The following is a 23,884-nucleotide window of genomic DNA, read 5'->3' as shown; positions in this document are numbered from 1 at the left end:
AGTACTTGATAGATTTCCTTTCCCATTGGCCAATGTGTAACATCCATTGGGTGCGATTATGATCTCCATTGGCTAAAGACAAATGTACCTTCTTAGTGTTCTGTCTTGAACCCACAGAGGTTCTTTCCTTTTCTAATGGGCCAATATTTTTTTTTGAAGATTTATTTTAGCCTGGTGCAGCGGTAGCACATGCTCTTAACTTCAGCACTCTGGAAGCAGAGGCAGGCAGATCTGAGAGTTGGAGGTCGACCTAGGGAGATTTAGCCCAGCCAGAGTGACATAGTGAGAACCTGCCTTAAAACAAACAAAAAGACACTTTTATGCTGGGTGGTGGTGGTGCATGCCTCTAATCCCAGCTCTCAGGAGGCACTGGTAGGTGAATCTGTGAGTTCAAGGTTACCTGGTCTACAAGAGCTAGTTCCAGGACAACTAGAGAAACTGTCTCAAAAAACCAAAACAAAACCCTTTTATTTGTATGTTAAGTGTCTTAAGTATTTTGTCTCTGTGTGTGTGTGTGTATGTGTGTATGTGCACCACTGTGGAGGCCACAAGAGGGTGCTAGATCCATGGAACTGGATTACAAAACAGTTGTCATGTGGGTGTTGGGAATTGAACCTAGGTCTTAAGACCAGGGAACAGCAAGTGCACTTAACTACCAAGGCATCTCTCTAGCCCCAGTCCGTCAACTTGTAGGGAAATGGGAGAGACCACCTAATGTGGTGGCATTTCATTTTGCCATGGACGTCATAGGGTTGCAAGCAAAGAAAGTTTTGCAGCATCTACTAGAACTATTTCAGGTATGAGCTATCCCTCAATCTCAATTAGAAAAGGAGTTGGAACAGAGGGAGGGTGTTGAGATTTTGGCTAGACTAATGCACAATATGCAATGGAGAGCCTCCAACATTTGTTGGTGATGTTAGACTACCTTGTTTCTGACTGTCTCTTGAATACACAGACTAAGTATATACAAACCAGAAAGAGAAACAGTCTAGTCCTAAACCATGACTGTTGCTATAAAAGAGGCTAGTTCTTTCATTCATTTGTCCAAAGCAGCTGTGGCTACCTAGTTATCTCCTTTTCCATAACCTTGTCTGTACCTTTGACCTATTTTTTTAAAGCAAATATTGGGATGGGAGATACCAACTACCAACTTTATAAAGTACAAAATATCTAGGGAACTCTTTCTAGTGCCACCCTGTGGAGCACGAAGGGAACAAAAGTTTCCTCCCAACTTTTTTGTGTGCTTTTTAAGGGTCTCACTATGTGTCCCAGGCTGACCTGGAGGTCACTATGTAGAACAGTCTGCTTCTCTGGTTAAAGGTACGTTCCAACCCCTATTCCTTGTAACTTTTCTCTCCTGTAACAAAGCAGAGACCTGGACTGAGTCCTTAGAGCACATGGCCCATAAATTATTCATAGAAGGAAAACGAGTGAATCCATATAGGACCTATCTGCCTTGCATCTTTTCTACCAAAATTAACTACTGAAGGGTTTTCCTCCCATATGGAGCCTTTAATCCCTGCCCCAGTGTCTACAGCGGATTTTGCACAGCACTGTGACGACTATATTTAAGCTCAGGGATGGGATGGGCAAAGGAGAAATTCATCTAACAAACAAAACAGGCACCTTTTCATGTGCCAAGAAATTCCCAAGTGTTGAGGCCACAACACTGAATAAAACAATGCCCTGCCCTTATAAAATTTACACCTCTTTCTTATAAGAGACTTCAGCAATGAAAGTGATGAGCATATTTGACCTCAGAAAACTTACAGAATAACAGACCCATAGAGCTGGGGGAAAGCTGAGTGAGAGAATATTCACCTAGCATGTACTCGACCCTTGTTTTATCTTCAGCACTGCAGGCACGCGTGCACGCGCGCGCGCACACACACATACACACACACACACACAAAACCAACTCAAGACTAAAAATCAAAAATAAGTATTATTGTCATTTTAGTTGTTCAGACTTTGCCCTGGCTCAAACAAACAGGATAGTTGTGAAGAGAGAAAAAGCAGGAATAGAAATTTCCCTAACCATGTGTCTGCCATAATCCATCTCCAAAGTCTTTCCTCCTTTATTTCCAGGGCAGGTGGCAACTCCCACTTTCTAGGTTCCTGCTCCAAGTAGCCAGGCCAGTCCTGTCTTGTACACATCATTGGTTTCCAAGATGAGTACCACAGATTTGAAGTAGAAAACCAGGACATAGGGTGAGCACCTCGACTCTCCATTCAGCCTGGTAAGGAAAGGCAGAGGCCCTTGCTTAGCTAAAGTAGCTGTATTTCATCCATACACATTAGAAAAATGTTAACATAAGAAGGGTGGAATAGAAAAGCAAAGACTTCAACAACACCTTTTTTTAAGGCAACAACAGAAGTTTTAAGGAACATGTCCTTTTCTAGGACAAAAGAGCTTTGCTGGGGCTGGAGAGATGGCTCAGCGCTTAAGAGCATTGCCTGCTCTTCCAAAGGTCCTGAGTTCAATTCCCAGTAACCACATGGTGGCTCACAACCATCTGTAATGGGGTGCCCTCTTCTGGCCTTCAGGCATACACACAGACACAATATTGTATACATAATGAATAAATAAATAAATAAATATTAAAACAAAAAGAGCTTTACTGTTAGGATAATTTTGCAAACAGGATTTTTAAGATGGAAAAGTTACCCAGATTTTGGAATCTGAGTTCTGAGGACTAAATCTCTCTCTCCAGAATATAGCATGTGAAAACTCTTATGAAGGGATTCTTTTCTGTTCTTTCTCACCATCCAAAGCCAATGAATTAACCTAGTTAAGTGTCTAACTGCCCATCAGCCATATCTCAGGGAATTGGAATGTACTAGTACTTGCTTTTAACCAGCTGGAAATGGAGTGATGGCAGACAACACATGTAAGTACCAGGAAAACTGAAACCAAGCCATATGAACAGAATTCCAGGCCACAGTGTCTGATCATAGAAGGGTCTAGGGACCAGATACAGTTCTTTTGGGGAGGGGGGCTGGTCATGCCTTAAAGGGTTGGGAAGTCAAGCATCGTTCAGTTTCTTCCTCTCCCTCTCTCTCTCTCTCTCTCCCTCCGTGTGTGTGTGTGTGTGTGTGTGTGTGTGTGTGTGTGTGCGCACGTAAGGGAAAAAGACACTATAATACACGAGGTTGCTTGGGAAAATGGATTATTCTAATAAAACTTTATTTTTTCAAACACAGCCACAGAGGCAGAACCTCATGTTTTAACACACACAGACTTATGGAATTTTTAATATAAAACAAAGTTTACGAAAAATTTTTTTCCACTTTTTGTTTCTGTAATCCCATTAGCACAGGGACTTTGGCAGCAGGTGGGAATGAAGGGCAGCTAGGGCTGCCACTGGGCAGTCACCGGGCACAGGAGGAGAGCATCAGCCTGGGAGTGGCTTCACTCACACACGCAATAATACTCACCTACCGGCCAGCCACATCACACACGCAGCACAGATGCAGACGTCTACACAGCATCAGCCACAAGCCCCGGAGGTGTGCTCCACTCTGGGAAAGCCCAAATGTGAAAACCCAGATAACGAAACCAGCTAAAGTAGAGGGAGGTTGCTCGCTTTACAAAAGAAGCAATCATAGGCTGCTTTGAAATGACCAGCAGTCCAAATGCATCAAAAAATAGCATTTGGTTTACACAGAACTGTCGGAACAGATCTATTGTGTAAAGCAAAATGATTCACGTCTTGAAAAGGCTTGTTCCAGGGCCAGAGGCATTTAAACTGGGAAGCAAGATGATAGTTCTGCTTAGTTTAACATTCCAGACGTAAAGGAATGGAATTAAACTATGACAACTGTAGGCCTCCTTTCCCTAAGGGTGGTGACCTAAGGGCTCTGGGAAAGCCAGAATGAAGGCAGAATCACTGCCTTCACTTAAACTTAGGGCCTTGCAGAGACCCCATTGGCATTGCCAGTGACCTACTGGAAGCTGACACTGCCATCTGCAGCAGAGACCCCAGGGATGAGGATGCCCCAGGTGGAAAAGAAGCTGGCACCAGGGAAATTATGGACCAGAGAGGGAGAACCAGGGAAGGATGAAACCAAGGATAGGTAACTCCTGGGCTGTTTCCCTGGATTCTCATGAGAGCCTCTCTTAGGCCCTTAGAGACTGGTAGCCCAGTGGTAATATGTGGTAACTAGCCAGGAGATAGGGAGGAGCCCTGGAAAAGTAGAACCTCTGAGGGCCACAGGCTCAAGAAGACATGGCTACCTCCCTTGAAGACACCCTGGAAATTGAACAGAAAAATGCCCTTACTATAATAAGCAGGAAGGGCAGGTTCAATTTCGTTATGCAGGGTGTTCTAAACAAAGGCTCACAGATTGCAATAGTGGCAGCTTCTATACACAGGCCCACTGGTGCCAATCCTACCAAGGTACCTCCAATCTTTAAGTCCATTACTGTAGCCATTGGGACCGCTGCACTGGCTGAAGTTGTGGGTAAGAAACAAAAAAGGAAATTCAATCCAACAACAACAAACTCCCAGCTGCTTCTCATAGTCTTTGCTTTACACATCCCCAGCCAATCCCTCAGTTTGCCCCAGCCTCTCTGTGGTCTCTCAGGGCCAATTAGAGGCAAATAAACATTTCCTGGCAAGAGTGGAAGACAAGCAAACTATTAAATGCTGAATGCCCTTCCTCTGCCTCGCAGATCAGAAAGAGATCTGGCCTACATCTCGCAAGAATAAGTTTCCCTACAGCCAGCTTCCAAAAGGCAGTGCTGGGGTGGGCTCAAGGACTTCTGGATACGAAATGTCACTGCTCCTGCTACAGGTCTGCCTCAACATATTCTGGGGATCAACTTTGTCTCTGGCTTGAAAGATTAGAGCATGAAAGGGGTCCCCTTGGTGAAGAAGAGAAAGAACCCCTCTGCTCTGCAGCAGCTGCCCATGTGTGCACCTACTCAGAGAACGAGAGAGGCAGGCTGTGTGCAGCTTAAGTAATCGATGAACACAATGAACGTGACCTTTCTACAAGCCCTCAATAAGAGATTTATCTAGTGGGTGAGGGTGGGACTGAGGAAACGACCATTAGCTGAGGTCACCATTCTTAGAGCTGTCTGCAGAGCAAACAATGCTATGAACTTAACCAGAGTTAAGACCAAAAAAATAAAAAAATTAAAAAAAAAGAGCCCCCTCTTCTCTAGACACCTTGAACAAGCCCAACGTCATATTTAAAAAGAGGAAAAAAAAAAAAACCAAAACGAAACCTCCAGATTCTGGGGGCATCCTGAAGCTCTGCTGTTCCAGGAGCGACCACCTTCCTTCCCTAAGGCTACACACACCTTTCCTCAAGTATACGCCCAAGCACACACACACTCACTCGATTTCTCCGAGGAGGCTGACTGAATGCCCCCACCCTGGCCAAATTCTAAGACACAAGTGCCCTTTGAAGCAAAGGGGCTAGTGAAATTCCCCGAGCTGGGGTCGGCAGACCCTTCCTTCCCTGCCCATTGCTCTCTCAGTGGCAGGGATACTCACACTCAGGGCCGCCATGGGGAGGGTCTGCTCTGGGGCTGTCCCTCCCGCCACCAGCTCCGTTTATCTTGTCCCGGCCAGTCTCTTGGCATGGTCGAGCTTGCTGGAGCGAGAAGACTTGGGCTGCCCTGAGTCGGAGCCCTCCACTCACCCCCTTTCCCAGGCTGGGCCCTCAGCCTTGGAGCCTCCACACGTGTTAGTAGCCATTAGACAGTCAGCCTGTGTGGCCCCAGGAAGCAGTCTCTCGGTTTTAGTTTTCCTCAATCAGATTCAGGTCCAGGTCCCCAAAGTCCTGCTGGCACAGTGTCCGCTTGTTTAGTTCCTGCCGTTCCCACCGCACAGCCCCCTCTTCTTCCTCTTCGCTTTCACTCAGCACATGGGATGAACCCTCAACAGGACTGCAGGAAGCAGAGAGAGGTGGGGGGCTACAGGCCATGAACCATGGTGGAGAGATGCTGCTGCCTTCTGGAGCTGTTTCTTGGAGACAGAGACCTCCTGAGTATGGTTTCTGTCAAATAACAAAGTTACGACAAAAATATTAATTTCCCATAAGTAACCTAAAATTTAAAAACTTTCCATTGATTACTTTATGTGTATGGGGGTTTTGCTGGCAAGGAAGTCTGTGTACCACGCGCACAGAACAATGCCTGCAGAGGCCGCTAGAGGGCATCAAACTTCCTGAAACTGGAGTTACATGACCCGGGAGCTAGGAATCAAATTCAGGTCCTCTGGAGGAGTAGATGTGCCCTCCTGGCCCTCCAAAAATATATTTTAAAGGGTTCCTCTCAGTTACACTTGAGGGCCAAAATTCTAGGCTTTAGAGCGAGGTTCCAAATCATAAAATTTGGAGCATTTAGTATACATGTAAATTCTCTGAGGAAAAAACCCCAGTTTCCCCCTTTAATCTATTACCTGGGAGGCAGATCTCTGAGAGTTCAAGGCAGGCCTGGTCTACATAATGGGTTCTGGATTACAATAATGGCCTGTCTCAAAAAACCAAAGCAAACCAAAATCACAGCAAAGCATAGAAGCCTGGGAGCTGACATAGGGACACAGGTTCACTCACAAGTACTACAGAATGGAAGCAATGAGTTACGATGGGGCATGGCGTTATCACATAAAATCTCATAGCTCAGCAAGCTGAACCCAACGTGGGATAAACAGAAAAACTTTATCTTAAAAAAAAAAAAAAAAAAAAAAAAAAAAACCCAGCTCATTTATAAGCTTTTATAAGCTCCATGCAGCCAACAACACCATCTGCTTATTTGGCCACTCTTGTCTGCCTGTGCCTAAGCAGACTTGAGTACATAGATTTTGCCATGAACGCTTCCTGATTGGGAGACTAAAGGAACAAATTCTCAGAGACCTGTGACCAAGAAAAATCTGGAAAAAGTGATTAAGTACATCTCCAGCAACTGCTCTCAGGCTAGGACTTTAGAAAGGTGCCTGTTAAACTTGTTTCAGTCTCCAAAGGCTCACGAGGCAGTGAGGGGCAGAGAGCAAAGCCCACCGTGAGCAAAAGGCCTCAGCACCAATGACAGGACTTTCGTGACTTAAGAGTTCTCTGAGAGGAAAAGTGCCTCTGGCAGGACAAGGTTTAATGTCTCAGCCTAGTTTCTTCAAACACCAAGGACTAATCTGACAGGGCTGGAAACTTTAAAGGTTAAAACTCAAATAGTTCCAGGCAAGCCAGAAAGGTCTTCCTAGAACAAACTCCAGAGAAGAGTTCTCAGAGATATCTGCAAGAAAGGCAGAGCTAGGAGATGTCTCAGTCGCCTTTCCGCTCATCTCTGCTCTTCTGGCTTACCAGTCCCACCTGATTCATCTTGTCAAAGTCCAGGGAAGGCCTCAGGCGCCGGGAGTCCTCTTCGTGCCGCCGCTTGATCCCAGTTTTGCGGGCATCCAGGTCACAAGGCTGCGAGCGGCTTCGGGGAAGGTTGCGGAGACCTCGAGGTCTCCAGGGCAGCTCTGGGGAAGATGCAGGGGAGCTCCGGGCAGAGGGCAGAAAGCGGCTTGCCTGTGGGCCCAGGCTGGGTGACAGGGAGAAGCGGCGCTGGGGTGGGCAGGGTGACAGGGACTCAGCATCACTCTCCCAAGAACCATTCTGAGGGGAGGTGGCACAAGGTTGAGAAGAATCTTGGGCCAGGGCCAGGCTGAAGAAAGGAGGGCTGTAGGGTCTGTGGGCTGGGGCACATTGAGAAGAGGCACTGGGAGCTTGGAGGAACCTGAGGCTGGAGACCCGCTTTGGGGGGCTCTGGTGAGGCACCTGCGGCCCACCCCCTCCAGCACTGCCCCGGTGCTTGATGGGAGTCCACAGCTTGGAGGGGGCAGGCCGCCACACTGGCTGCCAGCGAGACAGGTCCACAGGCACCGAGAGTGAGCGGCAGTGCCTCTTGGATGGAGGAGCAGGGGGCACAGGAAGCTTCTCTGGGTCTGGGGGTTCAGGGCTTAGTACTTGGGAGAGGGGCTGCTCCTGTGGGGAGTTCTCCCGACTGGGTGGTCTGAGGTGCAGGCTTAGGCCTGAGGGATGGTAACTGAAGTTGAGGCTGTCCTGGAATTCAGCACAGGAACAGTGGGGAAGGCCCCTCCAGGAAGCACCTTCTGAAAGGCATTCATAATAAAAAGTATTAATAACTAACAGAAGAGCTCATGCATCATATAATGCAGCAAATACTTCATGTAGTTTCACAAAAATTTTCATGAAGGAGGTACTATGATCACCATTTTTCAAGGTGACAGGCGTCTAACTTGCTATCAATGAAGAGGATTCTAACTTTACTATACTCTGCTACCTTTATCCTAAGAATCAAGAACGTTTACACACCATCTTTCACTTCCTCCAAAATGTGCAATTGTCAAAAGAAACTCGTATGTCTGTGTGTGTGCCCCACTCACCCCCAATCTCCCAGACCAGCCCTATCTACTGCCCAACCTTCCCTGTGCCCAGTTTGGTTCTGAAAACCAGGCCTATATTCGCTTTCTTTGGCCTTCTTCCTTCCTTATGTGTCTCTGGGACCCAGCAAGGCAGTACTGTCTGGAAGAAGTAATCAAGCAGCTAAGCAATAACTTTCTTGGTTTTTTTTTTTTTTTTTTTTTTTTTTGGTTTTTCGAGACAGGGTCTCTCTGTGTAGCTCTGGCTGTCACTTTGTAGACCAGGCTGACCTAGAACTCAAAGAGATCTGCCTGCTTCTGCCTCCTGAGTGCTGGGATTAAAGGTGTGTGCCAGGACCACCTGGTTAAGCAATCACTTTGATCCCAAGTGAGATGCTGGCGGGTCTGATGGCAGAACGTGCTAGAGAATCTTGTGTTACTTTTGTTCTTTTATGTTTGTTTGTGCATATACTCTAGTTCCCTTCCCCTTAGGCCTTCATTATAAATTTTTGAGAAAAAAATTGTTTTTGAGACTAGGTCTCACTATATTTCCCTGGCTGGTCTGAAACTTGCTATGTAGATCAAGCTGGCCACAAACTCACAGACTCTACCTATATCTGCCTCCCAAGTGCTGGGATTAAAGGTATGTGCCACCATGCCCAGCTCCAAGCCTTTTAAAGACAAATAGATTGAAGGACCAAGTGGATATAATGGCTCAAGCCCATACTTCAAGAATTCTGAAAATGCAGGCAGGAAATGAGTTCACAGTAATCAATAACTACAATGTTGAATTTGAGGCCAACCTGGGCTACAGAAGTAACATAAAGCAAATGCCCTATGCCTGCCAAAGATAAGAGAACTGAAAGAAAGGGAAATGAGCTAAAAAGAACGATCCTCACTCACTACATTCCAATAAGAGCCGTAACTTATGGAGTGTATGTGTGTGCATACATTCATGTTTGTGTACATGTTCATGTTCACGTGGGTATGTATGGACATGAGCCCACACACATTGATCTCAGAGGTCAACATCTGATGTCTTGCTCAACAGCACGCTGCCTCATTTTATTTTTAAATTACATTTATTTATGTGTGTGGGTGGGTGTGCCCCAACACCACAATCATGTGTGTGCAGGTCAGAAGACACTTGGGGAAGTCACTCTCCCCTTCAGTCACGTGGGTCCTATGGCTGGAACTCAGGTCATCAAGAACTTTAGGGCACCCCACCTGCCTGCCCCTCTCAGAGGTAGGGACCCGCACTGAACGGTCACTCATCAATTTGGTCAGGCTGGCTGGCCAACTGTCTCTAAGTCTCCGGACACTGGAATGAGACTCTGCCCTAGAGTTTAGATCCTAGCACAAATAGCCAGGCATCCAGCCCTGAGTCTGTAGGGTGAAGACAGGAGGATGGATCGAGGCTTGCTAACTGCAAGCCTACCTCTCCAAATGAAAGACTGTCTCAAAGGGTGAGGCAGAGGGAGAGAACAGAACATCTGACACCCTCCTCAGGCTTCAGTGCACAAGTTTAGTATCCATACATGCATATACAATACATGCACACACACCCCAAAATTAGAAGACTGCAAATGTCCAAATCTCCATCAACAAGGAGTCGGTAAGTGAATACAGATCCATGCAGTGCAGTAACGTACAACTACGTAAAACAGGAAAGCGCTCAGCGCAGACGGGGAAGGTACTCAGCTGCGCTAAGCAATAATGAAGCGCGGACTAGCAGAAACTCTGTGCCAAAAACACAACAAAGCAAATAGACTTCTATTTGCCTCTACTTGTATACAGATATCTAGTGCTGCGAGGACTCAGAGAATAAAGGTATTTGCTGGCGAGCCTGATGACCTGAGTCATACCTGAGATCTACACAGTAGAAGCAGAGAACCAACCCAACACTACAGGCCATGGTATACATACCCCGCCCCTCCATAAGTATAATTTTTAAAAATTAGACATTATGAGTTAGGCCTGGTGGCACAGACCTGTAATCCCAGAGGCTGAGGCAGGAGGTTATAAAGTCAAAGTTAGCCTGTGACATTTAGAAACGCCCTATTTCAAGATAGAAAAGTGAGCTGGGCATAGAGGCACACACCTGTAATCCCAGAACTCAGGAAGTGGGAGCAGAAAATCAGGAATCAACATCAGCCTTAACTACAGAGCAAGATCAAGACAAAATAGAGTTGGAGATTCAGTCCTGCTGTGGAATAATCCTGTACTCCGTGAAGACGTGTTGCTCTCATTGTTAATAAAGAGCTGACTGGCCAATAGCTAGCTAGGCAGGAAGAGGTTAGGTGGGACAGCCAAACTGGGAGGACGCTGGGAAGAAGAGCAGATTCAGAGTTGCCATGGAGAGCTGAGGAAGCAGGAGATGAACATGCCATGCTGAAAGAAGGTACTGCCCCATTGTACAGTGTAAATAAGAAATATGGGTTAAGTTGTAAGAGCTAGTTAGTAACAAGCCTAAGCTATCGGCCAAGCATTTATACTTAATAAGTTACTGTATGGTTACTTGAGGGCCAGTTGGTGGGACAAAAAAACTCCACCCACACAGTCCTGTTCAGAGTGCTTGCTTAGTATGTGAGGTTCAATCCCATGTACTACCAAAAAAGAAAACAAATTTTCTAGTTGGATATTTGTACAAGAAACTAGTTAACAGAGCCCAAGCAAGAAAGCTCAACAGATAAAGGTAGCTTCTGTCAAGCTTGTTGACTTGAGATGGATCCCTGATCCCTAGAAGTGACATGGTAGAAAGAGAAACCCAACTCCTGAGGCACGTTGTCCCCTCACCTCCACATATGTACTCAACATCCATGCACGCACAGCCCATCTGTCCCCTCCCCCAATGTAAAAAAGAGAACGAGAAATTTATAGGTCAACAAGATGGCTACAAGGGTAAAGGTGCTTCAGGCCAAGCCTAATGACCTGAGTTTGATGATCCCTAGGACCCATGTGCTGGGTGAGAACTATAAATTGTCCTCTGACCTCCACACACTAGCACACATGTGCATACATTTTATAAAATAAATGTAAAAAAAAAGTCAAATAAAACCTAGTGATAAGAGTCGCCTCTCCACTCCATATATAGTTCTTAACAAAGGAAGAGCCGCACACACACTGGCCAAATGCCCTGTCACTGAGCACGGCTTTCAGAAGTTACTTTTAGAGAGGAACTGGGAGCTAACTAGGAGCTAAATGGATTGGAAACAGGAGACAATGACTTTTTATCAACGTAATATTTTTGCTATTTTTAAACTACGTAAATGTATTACCTCTTCAAAGCAATTACATTAGGAAAGTTATACTGATCGAGGCTCACACCTGTAACCTAGCACTCACTTACTAGCAAAACTATTAAGAGCTCCAGGTCAGCCTGGACTAGAAGATCTTGCCTCAAAGACTAAACATAATTTCCTGACAACACAGTAAAATAGAGATAAAGAATACTCTTAGAAGGTGGCCTTGACAAAAACAAACAAACAAAAAACAACCTGGTAGGCGGTGGTGGTGGCAGTAGTAGTGGGTCTTTAGTCCCAGCACTTCCGAGGCAGAGGAAGGTGGAACTCTTGAGTTCCAGGCCAGCCTGATCCACAAAGTAAGTTCCAGGGCAGCTGGAGCTACACAGAGAGCCCATTTCAGGAAAAATAAAAACAAAGAAACAAACAAAATGAAAACAAAGAATCAAACACAAATGAAAACAAAACAAAAAACCAAGTTGGGGGTGGTGGCAGGACATCTCTTACACTAATATTTTAATACTTGAGGCAAAAGCTGGAGATCTCCATGACTTCAAGGCTAGCCTGGTCTACAGAGTAAGACCCTGTCTCAAAACAGAACAATTAGGCCACCACAAAAACTAGAGGTAAGCTAACCATCTCTGGTCACTAAAAATTAATCAAAGAAACGTGTGGACAGAAGCACAAACACACACACATATATAAACCACAGATTCCTTACCAGACACAAGCTGGAAAGGGTTCCCACAGTTGGATATGTCTGCATGATCAGGCAAAGGCTAAGAGAGAGATTATCCATCATTATTTGGGTTCAGGACAAGGACATTTCTAGAGAGACCTCTTATATTCTTCCTATAGCTCATGAGCTACCAGCATATTAGAGACTCCTGTGTTGTTCTCTTCCTACTGTCTTCCCAAAGTTGGTGAGAAACAATCCACACCTTCAAACATTACAAAGCCCTTTTCAGCCAAGTTTTAGTTTCCCTGCCCCCTTCCTCTTGGGCTGGGTTTTGAGCCGTTAATGGGCTTTTCCAGTACAAGCATGTTTCATACAACACAGAACAAGGGTAAAGCCGTAGCAACAAACAGCCTCCAAGAAAGGGGCTAGATCATGAAGACGCAGAAACACTGGTCTTTTACCAGACTGAGGCTGAAGCGTGTGCATTTCAGCTCATCCAGGGTCTGCTTCTGTAGCTGCTCAGTGATCAGGGTTATCATGTTTTGTCCAGGATTTGACTTGCACACTTCGGAGCAAGTGATGGATGTCTTCTCTGTCTGTCTCCCAGGTCTCACTCGTGAGCCGACTTCTGCCACTGCAGCACCGTCCTAGCACCACTGGGACTTCCCTCTCCAGTCATGCCTGCTGAGTCTGCCAATTACAGAGGGATCGGCCCAAGTCACATTAGAGATGTTTCTGATGCAGGGATGGAGAATGCATGGCACATGTACCACAGCACCCCTATGCCAGGCCTCTGGCAAACATCATTAATTGATCATAGTACTCCCCCAGGAAGCCTAAAAACAGCCTCAGAAACACACTGAACTAGGCACTCTAGATATCCAGTAAAATAAACTGGAGAAGGCAAACTGAAGCCTATTTACTGTTCCTAACCTGGCTTATGCTCTGTTGTGTCTACCTAGAATATCAGCACCACTAAGGAAACAGCTCAAATGAGAGAGATGCCCAAGTGCTTATTTCCATACAGAATTAGCACAATATTCTCTTTATCTTACAGCCAGAAGCCAAGAAAGGAACCCTTCTCCTAAACCACCGGGGCTCAGTGCAGGGCGAGGAGCAAGGCATGGCTTTCTGCTTCAGATCAGAATAGGATTTTGAATCCTCCTATGGCCTAAATAGCTGATACATCTTTATTCCCCAGCAGGTATTGTGGGTATTCTCTTACACAACGAGAAGGAATGGTCAGGGTGGTTCCGATTACACTTCAACTGTACAGATATTAAAAACAACTCCATGACTTCATTCAGCCAAGTTTTTTCATGATCCCACTCAAAGGCCATGAGTATCGCTAACCAAGAATCTTCCTTATGACTGAAGCAAACTACTTTTTTTTTTAAATCAAAGAGCAAGCTTCAAAATCCCACACATTACTACCTGAGGGGCCTTGGCTTGCTCAGAGGGAGGCCAACAACATCTTTTCTTCTATCTCTTCCATAACTAACCAACATGCAGACCAGAGTACATGGAGGATTAACTAGTGCAGAGAACAATTAACCAAGAAATCTAAGTCCTGAGCCCAAACCCGGGATCCCAGAACTTGGGAGGTGAAAGCAGGAACACAAGAGCTCGTCAAGGCAAGCCTGGGCTACAAACTTGTCTAAAACACAAAGAGAAAAAGCTGCCGCCACCACCACCAAGTCTTAATTCAATTTGCTCAGTTTTGGCTGGCCACATAACATTCCCGCTTACCCATATGCAAGATGGGTATAACAATCTTATTCTATCACAGGAACGAGGCTACATGAAATATTGAACTGTACAATGCCTAACAACTGGCCTACAAAAGGTAGAAGTTCACATAGGCTCTTGTTTCTTATCATTCCTGTTTGCTGCTCCTCAAAAGCCTTGGCATGCCCCAAGTGGTGATATCATTAAGATGAAGAAAGCTATAGGGTCTATCTCTGGCTGGACGCCATCCTCCCTCCCTCACTTGTTCACCAGGGAAGAGCCTAAGGGGTAGGGCTCTTCCTCCTGTGACCTTGGGGGTAGGGGGACAGCACCCCTACAAAAAAAGAGGGTATCACCTCAGAGAAAGGCAACAAAGAAAGCAAAGCACCCTAGGATGTATTTGGAGTTCTTTGGAAGAGAGGTGCAGAAGTCAATCACCGCTCTAGTTAACTATCATTTCCACACTTAATTAGTACTACCACTCTGAACAAAGTTCCAGCTTCCTGCGAACTGCCTTTAGCTGCTTCCCTGTGTTCTGGTGGGAGACGCCAAAGCCGGAATCACTTCTGCTCCTATTTTCTTAGCTCTGCCCTCAAAAAATCAACAAGGCAACCTAAGTGGAGACTTTTACCCTAGAGACCCCAGGCTGACCAGACATAAGGAGCAGGGAGTGAGAAACCTTTGAAGCTTTTCATGAGGCATTTGGACAAGCAGCAAACTCCCAGCCCTCTCTAGAAGCAGCTGAAGAGAGTGATTTTCTATTTTTCTGCATTTTAATTGTTGGGATGTGGCCACACACAGCGGTAATTGGAACAATGCAACTACCACCACGCAAATGATACTCTGAGCCCGAGTTTCCTAAAACAGGCCAGGCTGAGAGGGGGAACAGAACGGAAGCCATAAGGAATCAAACCAGGACACAAAAGAAGGCAAACCAGCTCTGCAAGGGGCCTTCTCGTTCTCAAGCAGACATTAAAAAAAGTGTGAGAAAGCCTCTCTGGCGGCCTTCCTTCCCCTTCCATTTTGTGGATCTGAAGGGGCAGACAGCCCTTGACATCCACTAAACAAGTTAAAACTTCTCAGCTTAACATTACTGGCACAAGGCTCAGCCCTTCACTGAGCAGCAGGCCGCTCGGCCCTCCCAGCAACCCCACCAGGCCTAACTCTCAACCCAGGATCTCCCCGCACCACAAGCCCCCTAAGATAACGACTGACCCTCCCTATTTGTTCCCCTATTGGATGGAAGTAACCCCTGACACTTGCCTTTCAGGGATACTGAGGTTGTGCTGAAACCTGGACAAGTTAACAGTCAGGCCAGGGGAAAAGAAAGTCATAAATTCCCTGGGGGCATTCCCCCCAGGACCCAGTCCCAAACCTCTGGGAGAAACGGAAGGAAAACATAAGCGAGGCGGGGAGGTGTAGGAAAAGGTAAATGGGTATCAGACTGCTCTTCTTCCATATGGCTCTGGTGAAGATAGGGGTGACAAGTGGGGGTGCACCCATCCCCCCACCACGACGAAAGAGCAAACGGCTAGGCTCCCTCTAATCTTCAACCTCTCCCTCAGTTGCCCTGCCTGTCCCCGCGGGGTGGGGCATGGGGCATCTACTGGCTCCCAGGGTGGGGGGGAGACTCCAGGGTTTGCTTAGGGGGACTGTCGCTCTCCTTTTTCCAGTCGGGTTCCCCATCTGACCGCGGGAAGCGAACTCAGGACGCAGAGGATGGGGAGGGTCTGGGACATGCACTCCGCCACCCCCTCCCCCACCGGGTCCCGTGCTCTCCCGCCGAGGCGGCCCTGCGAGGCTCGGCCGCACCAGCGGCTGGACTGGGGGAGGGGAGAGAGGGAGGGACGGTCGCGGTGCCCGCCCCGAGGCCCCAGCACCACCTGCCCTCCGCTACCTACCGCGGCTCCTCCAGCTCCCAGGGCCGCGGCCGGAGCAGCTCTGAGCGCTCCGTTCACCCCACGGTGCCCTTAAAAGGCGCTAGCACGAACCAACGGGCCCTTGAGGAGAGTGGGGGGATCGCTCCTGTTCGCAGCCTCTCCCGGTACCGCCCGAAGAGGCCCGAGCCCTGTATGGTTTCTCCTTTAAGCCTTTCCAGAATAGTGCCGTCGGAAAGGAGCCTAGAGCTGTGATTTGGGGACGCGATGGTTTCCTCACTAACGAATCACCCCCTCCAAAATATTGCAGAAAGTGGACGGGCCCAGTTGGAAGCATATCCTGAAGCCCGTAGGGGAAGCCATGTCGGATAAAGGTAAACAAAGCCACTGTCCACTCCTTCCATTTCTTCATCTTCCCAACTGAACTGTCTTACTTAACTCAGACCCCGAAACAGTATCAGACACAGCTTTCTCACCTGGTCTCCTGCCCCTTCCGAAACAGCCACCTTTCTGTAAGCATCCCCCCCATTCCCCTGGCAAAGGACCGATCCTTGGTGTGAAGGCTGCCGGGAAATGTAGTCCAAGCGCCGATCAGGGCCTGCTCTGAGCCCCTGGAGCCCCTCTTCTAGCTGCGAATCTGCTGGAACCTTTATAAATCTGGGATTTATAACTGTTGCGGGGCTGTGTTTTATCTATAATTTGTCCTCCCCCAAAATACTCTGTAAAGCTGAGGCGGCCCCGAGGCTCTTCACTCCCTCCCTTCCCTATCCGCCTCATCCTCCCCCCCACCCAGCAGGATGAGGTAATGGGATTGTGATTATGACATCATAGGTGGTTCATTTGCCGGGTGTGTGTGTATGTGTGGAGGGGGAGCACGGTGGTTATGGCGGAACCACTTAAGACAGAGAGGGAGGAAGCTGGCGTATGAGGAACCGATGTCGACAGTACTGTATTTCCTCTTCAGGAACTGGAAACCACCTTTTTATTAAGTCTCTACCACCACCATCTCCCACCTCATCCAAAGTTTTAAGTCATCTTTCAAGAACTGAATGTTGATATAGGTGGTGGTGGTGGGACAAACCACCATACAGGTTCCTGGCTCTTCTGTAAATTGGAGTCTCAGCTGACTAAAAAGTTTTCATTAAATGCTGTTGTGCTGTGATCACTAGTAGGTTGTAGTTTTAGATGTCCTTCTTAATTGGTTGGAAAGTGGTCATTCCAGTCACTTGTCTATAACAGTAGTAGCAGCGAGTCCCTACAAATCATGGGTTTTCTTTAGTTTGCACCCTACACGTCTGGGATAGGTAAACAGCAGTAGACTCAGTGGTGAGGCTCTTCCTCTTTGAGCTTGGGAGGGGAGGAAACAGGACCCTTCAAGTATGCAAACTGAAAAAGAATGAAAAAAAAATAAAGAAGTATTAAAGAGTGGAGGTGGAAAGTCAGGTGTGGTGTCACACATGTAAAATCCTAGCCTGCTCCACATTTCAGGTACCAACCAAGTATATAGGAGGGGGTAGGGGGGAGATTCACTTTGCATTGTCCATTTGACAAAGCATATGGGAGCCATGGTTCCCAGAAATTGTGCTGTGCTACTTACTTTATGTCCTTGTTTTTGAGACAAGCTTTTATGCAGCTCCTGCTGTCCTCAAACTTACTATGTAGCTAAGAATATCCTTAAACTCTGTTCTTCCTGTCTCAGCCTCACGGATGCTAGGATTACAGACACGGACCTCCATGTCTAGTTGCGATATATACTTTTTGTTTTGGTTTTGATTTTTGGAAACAGGGTCTCTTTGGGTAGCATTGGCTGTCCTGGAACTCACTCTGTAGACCAGGCTGGCCTCAGACTCACAAGAGAGTCACTTGCCTCTGCCTCCCAAGTACTGTGATTAAAGGTGTGTGCCACCACTGCCTAGCTTTAAGTAAATATATTTATTATCATTTTCCTTTCAATCACCATATTTAAAAAGTCAACAACAGAACCACCTGAAAGGTTAAATGGCTGCCAAGTAGTAGGTAAAGGTTATATCAAAATCTGAGACTCTAACTCCTTGTTTGTTTGTTTCTTTTTTTTGTTTTGTTTTGTTTTGAGATATGATCTCACTGTGAACATCTGGCTGTCCTGGAACTTACTATGTAGACTAAACTAGCCTACAATTCATTGAGATCCCCCTGCCTCAGCCTCACCAGTGCTGAGATTATGGACATGGACCACTATACCCAGTAACCTTGCTCCCTTTTTATTACTAATATGTTTACTAATGTTAAATGACTGTGTGAAAGTTAAGCGCTTATTTGCAAAACATTGAAAGAAACCGAGTCAGATTGAAATTCACAATCCCAACGCTTGAGAGAAGCAGGAGGATTACCATAAACTCTAGGCCACCCTGGGTTACAGAACGAATTCTAGGTCAATCTGGACTACAGAGTAAGATGCTGTCTCACCTCCCTCTCACCAACAAATGAATAACTAAATAAATAAAATTAAAAAGGAAGGAAGGAAAGAAGGAGATAAAGCAAGCTTAAGGACAAGTAGGCAGAATAGCTCAATACTGCAAGGCAAAAGAAAACTGCAAAACAAAATTTAAGACCACGGCAAGTCATGCATAAGAACTCATTTGAGGGGCTGGAGAGATGGCTCAGCGGTTAAGAGAACTGGCTGCTCATGCAGAGGACCCGGGTTCAATTCCCAGCACCCACATGGCAGCTCATTCCTGCCTGTAATTCCAGTTTTAGAGTATCCTACACCCTCACACAGATATACATGCAGGAAAAGCTCTAATGCACATGAAATAATAAAAAAATTTAAAAAAAAAAGAAAAGAAAAAAGAACTCATTTGAAAGGAAGGGCACACTGTGTTTCAGTGTGGCCTGAGATCGCCTCCTCGTAGAGCCAACACTGCCCATACCTTTGCCTGCTTCAGTTTTCAAGGGTGTTTTTGATTGCCTTGTTGATTTTTATGTTTGCTTGTATGCTTGCGGGTCTTGTTTTTGTTTGGCAACAGGATATAATGTAGCTGAGGCTGGCCTTAACCTCCTGATCCTACTGTTAATTTCTGTAATAAAGAACTCTTAATGTTTCATACAAATCAAGTTTTAAATGACAGAAATAAACAATTTCTGGTCCTTTGCTTTTCCCTTCCCAGTACTGGGATTACAGGGGTCACCAACATGCCCAATTCCCTTTGTTCTATTTGTGATGAAAGAGATGAAACTCAGGGCTGGAGAGATGGCTTAGCGGTTAAGAGCATTGCCTGCTCTTCCAAAGGTCCTAAGTTCAATTCCCAGCAACCACATGGTGGCTCACAACCATCTGTAATGAGGTCTGGTGCCCTCTTCTGGCTTTCATTCATACACACAGACAGAATATTGTATACATAATAAATAAATAAATATTTTTTAAAAAAGAGATGAAACTCAGGGCCATATGCATGGAAGGCCACGCCCTCTATCTCCAGCCCCCAGCTCTTCTGGACTCTACCTTGTGCCCTTATAGGTCAGACCCCCATCTAGTTCCCTAATCCAGTGGTTTTTGGCAGAGGACGCTACCTGGGCCTCTTTCTGGCTTCTGTCCCAATTCTCTGAGGATTCCGGGGCCTGAAGCCAGTCATCCAGGAGATCATCCAAAGGAGTATAATCCACTGGCCTTAGGAAGTTATTAGTTGCCTTCCTAGAGAAGCGGCAGAGTGAGAGAACATGCACTCATGCAGATACCCCCCACTTCTACCCAACAAAACCTAAATCTTGCAAAGTGGAGAAAGTAGGGCTCATCCTACACCACTCATAGAAGGAGCCAGATTACTGAACACACCCCAAAGCCTCCCTGTCATGCAGAGGCTGGCTTGGGGGGTCCCAGGTATGCAGGGCTCTTCTCCATTGCCTGATCTGGGCATCCCAGGATTGGCGACTGTACCTCCTGTTTTTGTTTGGTGTTTGAGGGTGAAACTCAGGCTGTCGCTGTGCCCTGGCAACAATAAATATGGGTCAGATTGAGGTCAAAGGAAAGGGATACTGCCCATTGCTTACCACAGTGAATCAGAGGCCTAAACAGGGATTACCCAAGGGCAGGATAATACTCCATTCCAGCAAATACAGTAGGACCAGGCCTGGTGGCACATACCTAGAATCCTGAAGTCTTAGCACTTAGAGGTGGAGGAGGAGGATCAGAATTTCAGTGTCATTATTGGCTGACTACACAGTTTGAAGCTAGCCTTGGCTACATGAGACTAAGAGACACGGAGGGTGGGGCAGGGAATAACGCTTATTTCAGCAAGCACATATACTAAAATTAGAATTATACAGACGCTTAAACTGGTCCCTGATTAAGGATGAGCTCCAACTTTTTGATGCATTTCACATTGTGTGTATATGTGTGTGTGTGTGGGTGTGGGTGTGTGTGTGTGTGTGTGTGAGAGAGAGAGAGAGAGAGAGAGAGATAAAAATAGAAAGGGAACTATAGAAGAAGACGAAGAGGTAAGAGGTCTAAATGCAGCAGAGAGGAGAGAATATTGGAATGTATGTGACATGCAAACAGAAGAAGGGGTTGGAGAGATGGCTCAGAGGACCTGGGTTTGATTTCCAGCACCCACACGGTGTAGTTCCAGTTCGAGGGGATCTGATATCCTCTTCTGGACTCCACAGGCGTACATGTGGTGCACAGACATACATGCAGGGAAAAAAACCATATACATAATAAAAGATTTAAAAGCAATGAACAAAGAATAATGGAATACATTCGTATAATGAAACCATCACAGCGAAATCCATCCCTTTGTACATTAACAAAGAAAATTAATAATAAAAAAAGAAACATGGGGGCCAACAAGATGGCTCAGTAGGTAAAAACATTTGCTGGGGTGCGGGAGGCTGATGACCAAGTACGATCCCCAGAACTGCCTGTGCTGGAAGCAAAGAACAACGTTTGAATGTTATCCTCTGACTGTGACAGGCACGTCTGCACTCACACAGCTCACACATTAAATGATAAAAGCAGGAGGACTGTGTGGATGGCTCAGAGGTTAAGAGCACTGGCTGTTCTTCCAGAGGTCCTGCGTTCAATTCCCAGCAACTACAAGATGGCTCACAGCCATCTGTAATGAGATCTGGCGCCCTCTTCTGGCATCGAGGCACGTTATATACATAATAAATAAATCTTTTTGAAAAGTGATAAAAATAGAACACAACAAAGACTTTAGAAGAAAGAAACGGACAAGCTTTGAAAGTCTTCTGGGTTAAGGCTTTTTCTACTTGAGAGAAATCTCACACTTATTTTGGGGGACTAGATTGTGGGAGAATTGGTCATTTTTTACCTCTGCTAGAGCACTCAGCTGCCGGTGATCTTTTCATCACTCGACAACGAGCTACAGCCGTCTGGTTGACATTCTGGTTGTAACTGCCCCCAGTTGCACTCACCTGGGGACCTGCTGCAGAAAGCACTGGTAACCAGGTGTGCGCTTGCCATAGTCTATCTGCTTCTGCCGCCGCTGCAGGACCGCCTCATCTGTCTCAACTTCCCACCTGCAGGGAAGTGTATGTGGTGCCTTGAAAAGTATGACTGTAGCCATCAAAGCAGAAATAAGCACATCTCACACTCCCTTAAACCCCTAGGCTTATTTTTCAACTTACCTTCCAAAGGTCCTGGGTTCAATTCCCAGCAACCACATGGTGGCTCACAACCATCTGTAATGAGGTCTGGTGCCCTCTTCTGGCCTGCAGGCATACACACAGACAGAATAGTGTATACATAATAAATAAAAAATTAAAAAAAAGAGGTCAAGATGGTGCCGAAAGCGAAGAAGGAAGCTCCTGCCTCTCCCAAAGTGGAAGCTAAAGCAAAGACCTTGAAAGCCAAGAAGGCAGTGCTGAAAGGCGTCCACAGCCACAAAAAGAAAATCCGCACATCGCCCACCTTTCAGTGGCCCAAGACCCTGTGGCTACGAAGGCAGCCTAAATACCCCCGGAAGAGCGCGCCCAGGAGGAACAAGCTTGACCACTATGCCATCATCAAATTCCCCCTGACCACCGAGTCAGCCATGAAGAAGATAGAAGACAACAACACACTTGTGTTCATTGTGGACATCAAACAGGCTGTGAAGAAACTCTAGGACATCGATGTGGCCAAAGTCAACACCCTCATAAGGCCCGATGAAGAGAAGAAGGCGTATGTCCGCTTGGCTCCTGATTATGATGCTCTGGATGTTGCCAACAAAATTGGAATCATCAAGCCGGGCGGTGGTGGCGCACGCCTTTAATCCCAGCACTCGGGAGGCAGAGGCAGGCGGATCTCTGTGAGTTCGAGACCAGCCTGCCAGCCTGGTCTACAAGAGCTAGTTCCAGGACAGGCTCCAAAGCTACAGAGAAACCCTGTCTCGAAAAACCAAAAAAAAAAAAAAAAAAATTGGAATCATCTAAACTGAGCCCAGCCGGCTAATTCTAAATATACACTTTTTCCACATAAAAAAATTTAAAAAAGAAAGAAAAAGAAAAGAAAATTGGCTGGAGAGATGGATCAATGGTTAAGAGCACTGGCTGCTCTTACAGAGGACCTGGGTTCAATTCCCAATACCTCCATGGCAAGGGATCTGACACCTTCACACAGATTTACATGCGGGAAGACATGAATGCACATGAAATCAAAATAAATAAATTATAAAAAAAAAAAGAAAGACAAGAGCCAGGCGGTGGTGGCGCACGTCTTTAATCCCACCACTTGGGAGGCAGAGGCAGGCAGATCTTTGTGAGTTTGAGACCAGCCTGGTCTATAAGAGCTAGTTCCAGGACAGGCTCCAAAGCTACAGAGAAACCCTGTCTCAAAAAACAAAAACAAAACAACAAGAAAGACAAGAAAAAATTCACATCTATTCTGAAGCAGAGTATAGGAAACTGGATGGGTATGGCATCACACACCTGTAATCTCAGAATCCAAGTGGTTGAGGCAGAAGGATTTCAAGCTGAAGACAAATTTAGGCTAAACAACACACAAAAAGCATAGCATAATGCTTTGTTACTTAAGAGTATGGTTCTGGGTCCAGGGGCATCATCATCAACTGAGAATTTGTTATGAATGTAGAAATTTTGGTCTCATACCCCTACCTACTGAATCAGAATCCAGTTTCTCAGGATCTCCAGGTGGTTAGTATGTATGTTAACTAAAATTTCCCACCCAGTCATCACCCCCACACTCATGGCCAATTATCTAATCCCTACTCACGCTCGCTCTCAAAAGATTTGAAGGAAATAAAAAAAGACCAACATAAGAACTTCTTGGGCTCAAGGGCTGGAGAGATGGTTCCGCAGTTAAGAGACACACAGCTCTTGCAGAGAAATTGAGTTTGTTTCCCAGTACCCATGTTGGGCAGCTTACAACTGTCAGTAACTCCAGCTCTGAGGGATAGCCTCTGACCTCCCAACTGGCACAAATTTTCACTCACACACACACTCACTGACTCACATACACACACACACACACACACACACACACACAATTAAAAATAAAAGAAACTGAAATCAGGCAGTGGTGGTACATGCCTTTAATCGCAGCATGGAGAGGCAGAAACAGATGGAGCTCTGTGAGTTCGAGGCCATCCTGGCCTACAAACCGAGTTCCAAGGAAGTCAGAACTGTTACACAGAGAAACCCTATCTCGCCAAAACAAAAAACAAAAACAACAACAACAAAATCTAAAAGCTGTTACCGGGGAGTAACAGCTAAATGACAGTACTTGTGTAGCATTCCCAAGGCTCTGGTTCCATTCCTTCCATTCCTATTCTCACCACCACTACTAATATAATAATCTTCATCAGCCCTCTCCTCCTTCTAGAAGGGTCTCACTCAAACCCAGGGTGATCTGGAGCTGACTGTGTACTGCAGGCTGTCCTCAAATCACGGCGATCTTATCTCAGTCTCTCAAATGCTGGGTTACAGTCATGAAACCACCCCTCTCTCTACATACAAACCTCATCTTGTCAATGTTCAAATTTACATAAA

The 23,884-nt window shown here is 46.2% G+C and overlaps 2 protein-coding genes and 1 long non-coding RNA gene across 4 annotated transcripts; 1 reads left to right on the top strand and 2 right to left on the bottom strand.

Annotated features, from left to right (window-relative positions):
- Window positions 1-3,153: 3,153 nt before the first annotated feature.
- On the bottom strand, window positions 3,154-16,170 carry Fam53c (family with sequence similarity 53 member C). Of its 2 annotated transcripts, none has more exons than XM_038330871.1 (5): window positions 15,923-16,170; window positions 12,755-12,983; window positions 12,336-12,393; window positions 7,309-8,102; window positions 3,154-6,009 (listed from the first exon to the last, which is right to left on the bottom strand). In XM_038330871.1, exons 2-5 carry the CDS (start codon window positions 12,830-12,832, stop codon window positions 5,752-5,754), a joined length of 1,188 nt encoding a protein of 395 aa, XP_038186799.1. In that variant the 5' UTR covers window positions 12,833-12,983; window positions 15,923-16,170; the 3' UTR covers window positions 3,154-5,751. The 2 variants fall into 2 exon arrangements, with proteins under 2 accessions (XP_038186799.1, XP_038186800.1); XM_038330872.1 differs by having other exon boundaries at window positions 7,318-8,102.
- LOC119814816 lies at window positions 15,904-16,982 on the top strand. The gene is made up of 3 exons (XR_005285464.1): window positions 15,904-16,091; window positions 16,209-16,272; window positions 16,863-16,982. It is a non-coding gene; the product is annotated as an uncharacterized LOC119814816 (long non-coding RNA).
- A 236-nt stretch (window positions 16,983-17,218) lies between these two features.
- LOC119815318 (oocyte-specific histone RNA stem-loop-binding protein 2-like) lies at window positions 17,219-23,858 on the bottom strand. The gene is made up of 5 exons (XM_038331452.2): window positions 23,854-23,858; window positions 21,311-21,415; window positions 19,710-19,862; window positions 19,448-19,568; window positions 17,219-17,284 (listed from the first exon to the last, which is right to left on the bottom strand). Exons 1-5 carry the CDS (start codon window positions 23,856-23,858, stop codon window positions 17,219-17,221), a joined length of 450 nt encoding a protein of 149 aa, XP_038187380.2.
- Between the last annotated feature and the right edge of the window lie 26 nt (window positions 23,859-23,884).

This window comes from Arvicola amphibius, chromosome 5, assembly GCF_903992535.2.
Source record: "Arvicola amphibius chromosome 5, mArvAmp1.2, whole genome shotgun sequence".
Lineage (NCBI taxonomy): Eukaryota > Metazoa > Chordata > Mammalia > Rodentia > Cricetidae > Arvicola > Arvicola amphibius.
Note: the sequence above shows the minus strand (reverse complement) of the source record. Positions and strands in the feature narration are given on the sequence as shown.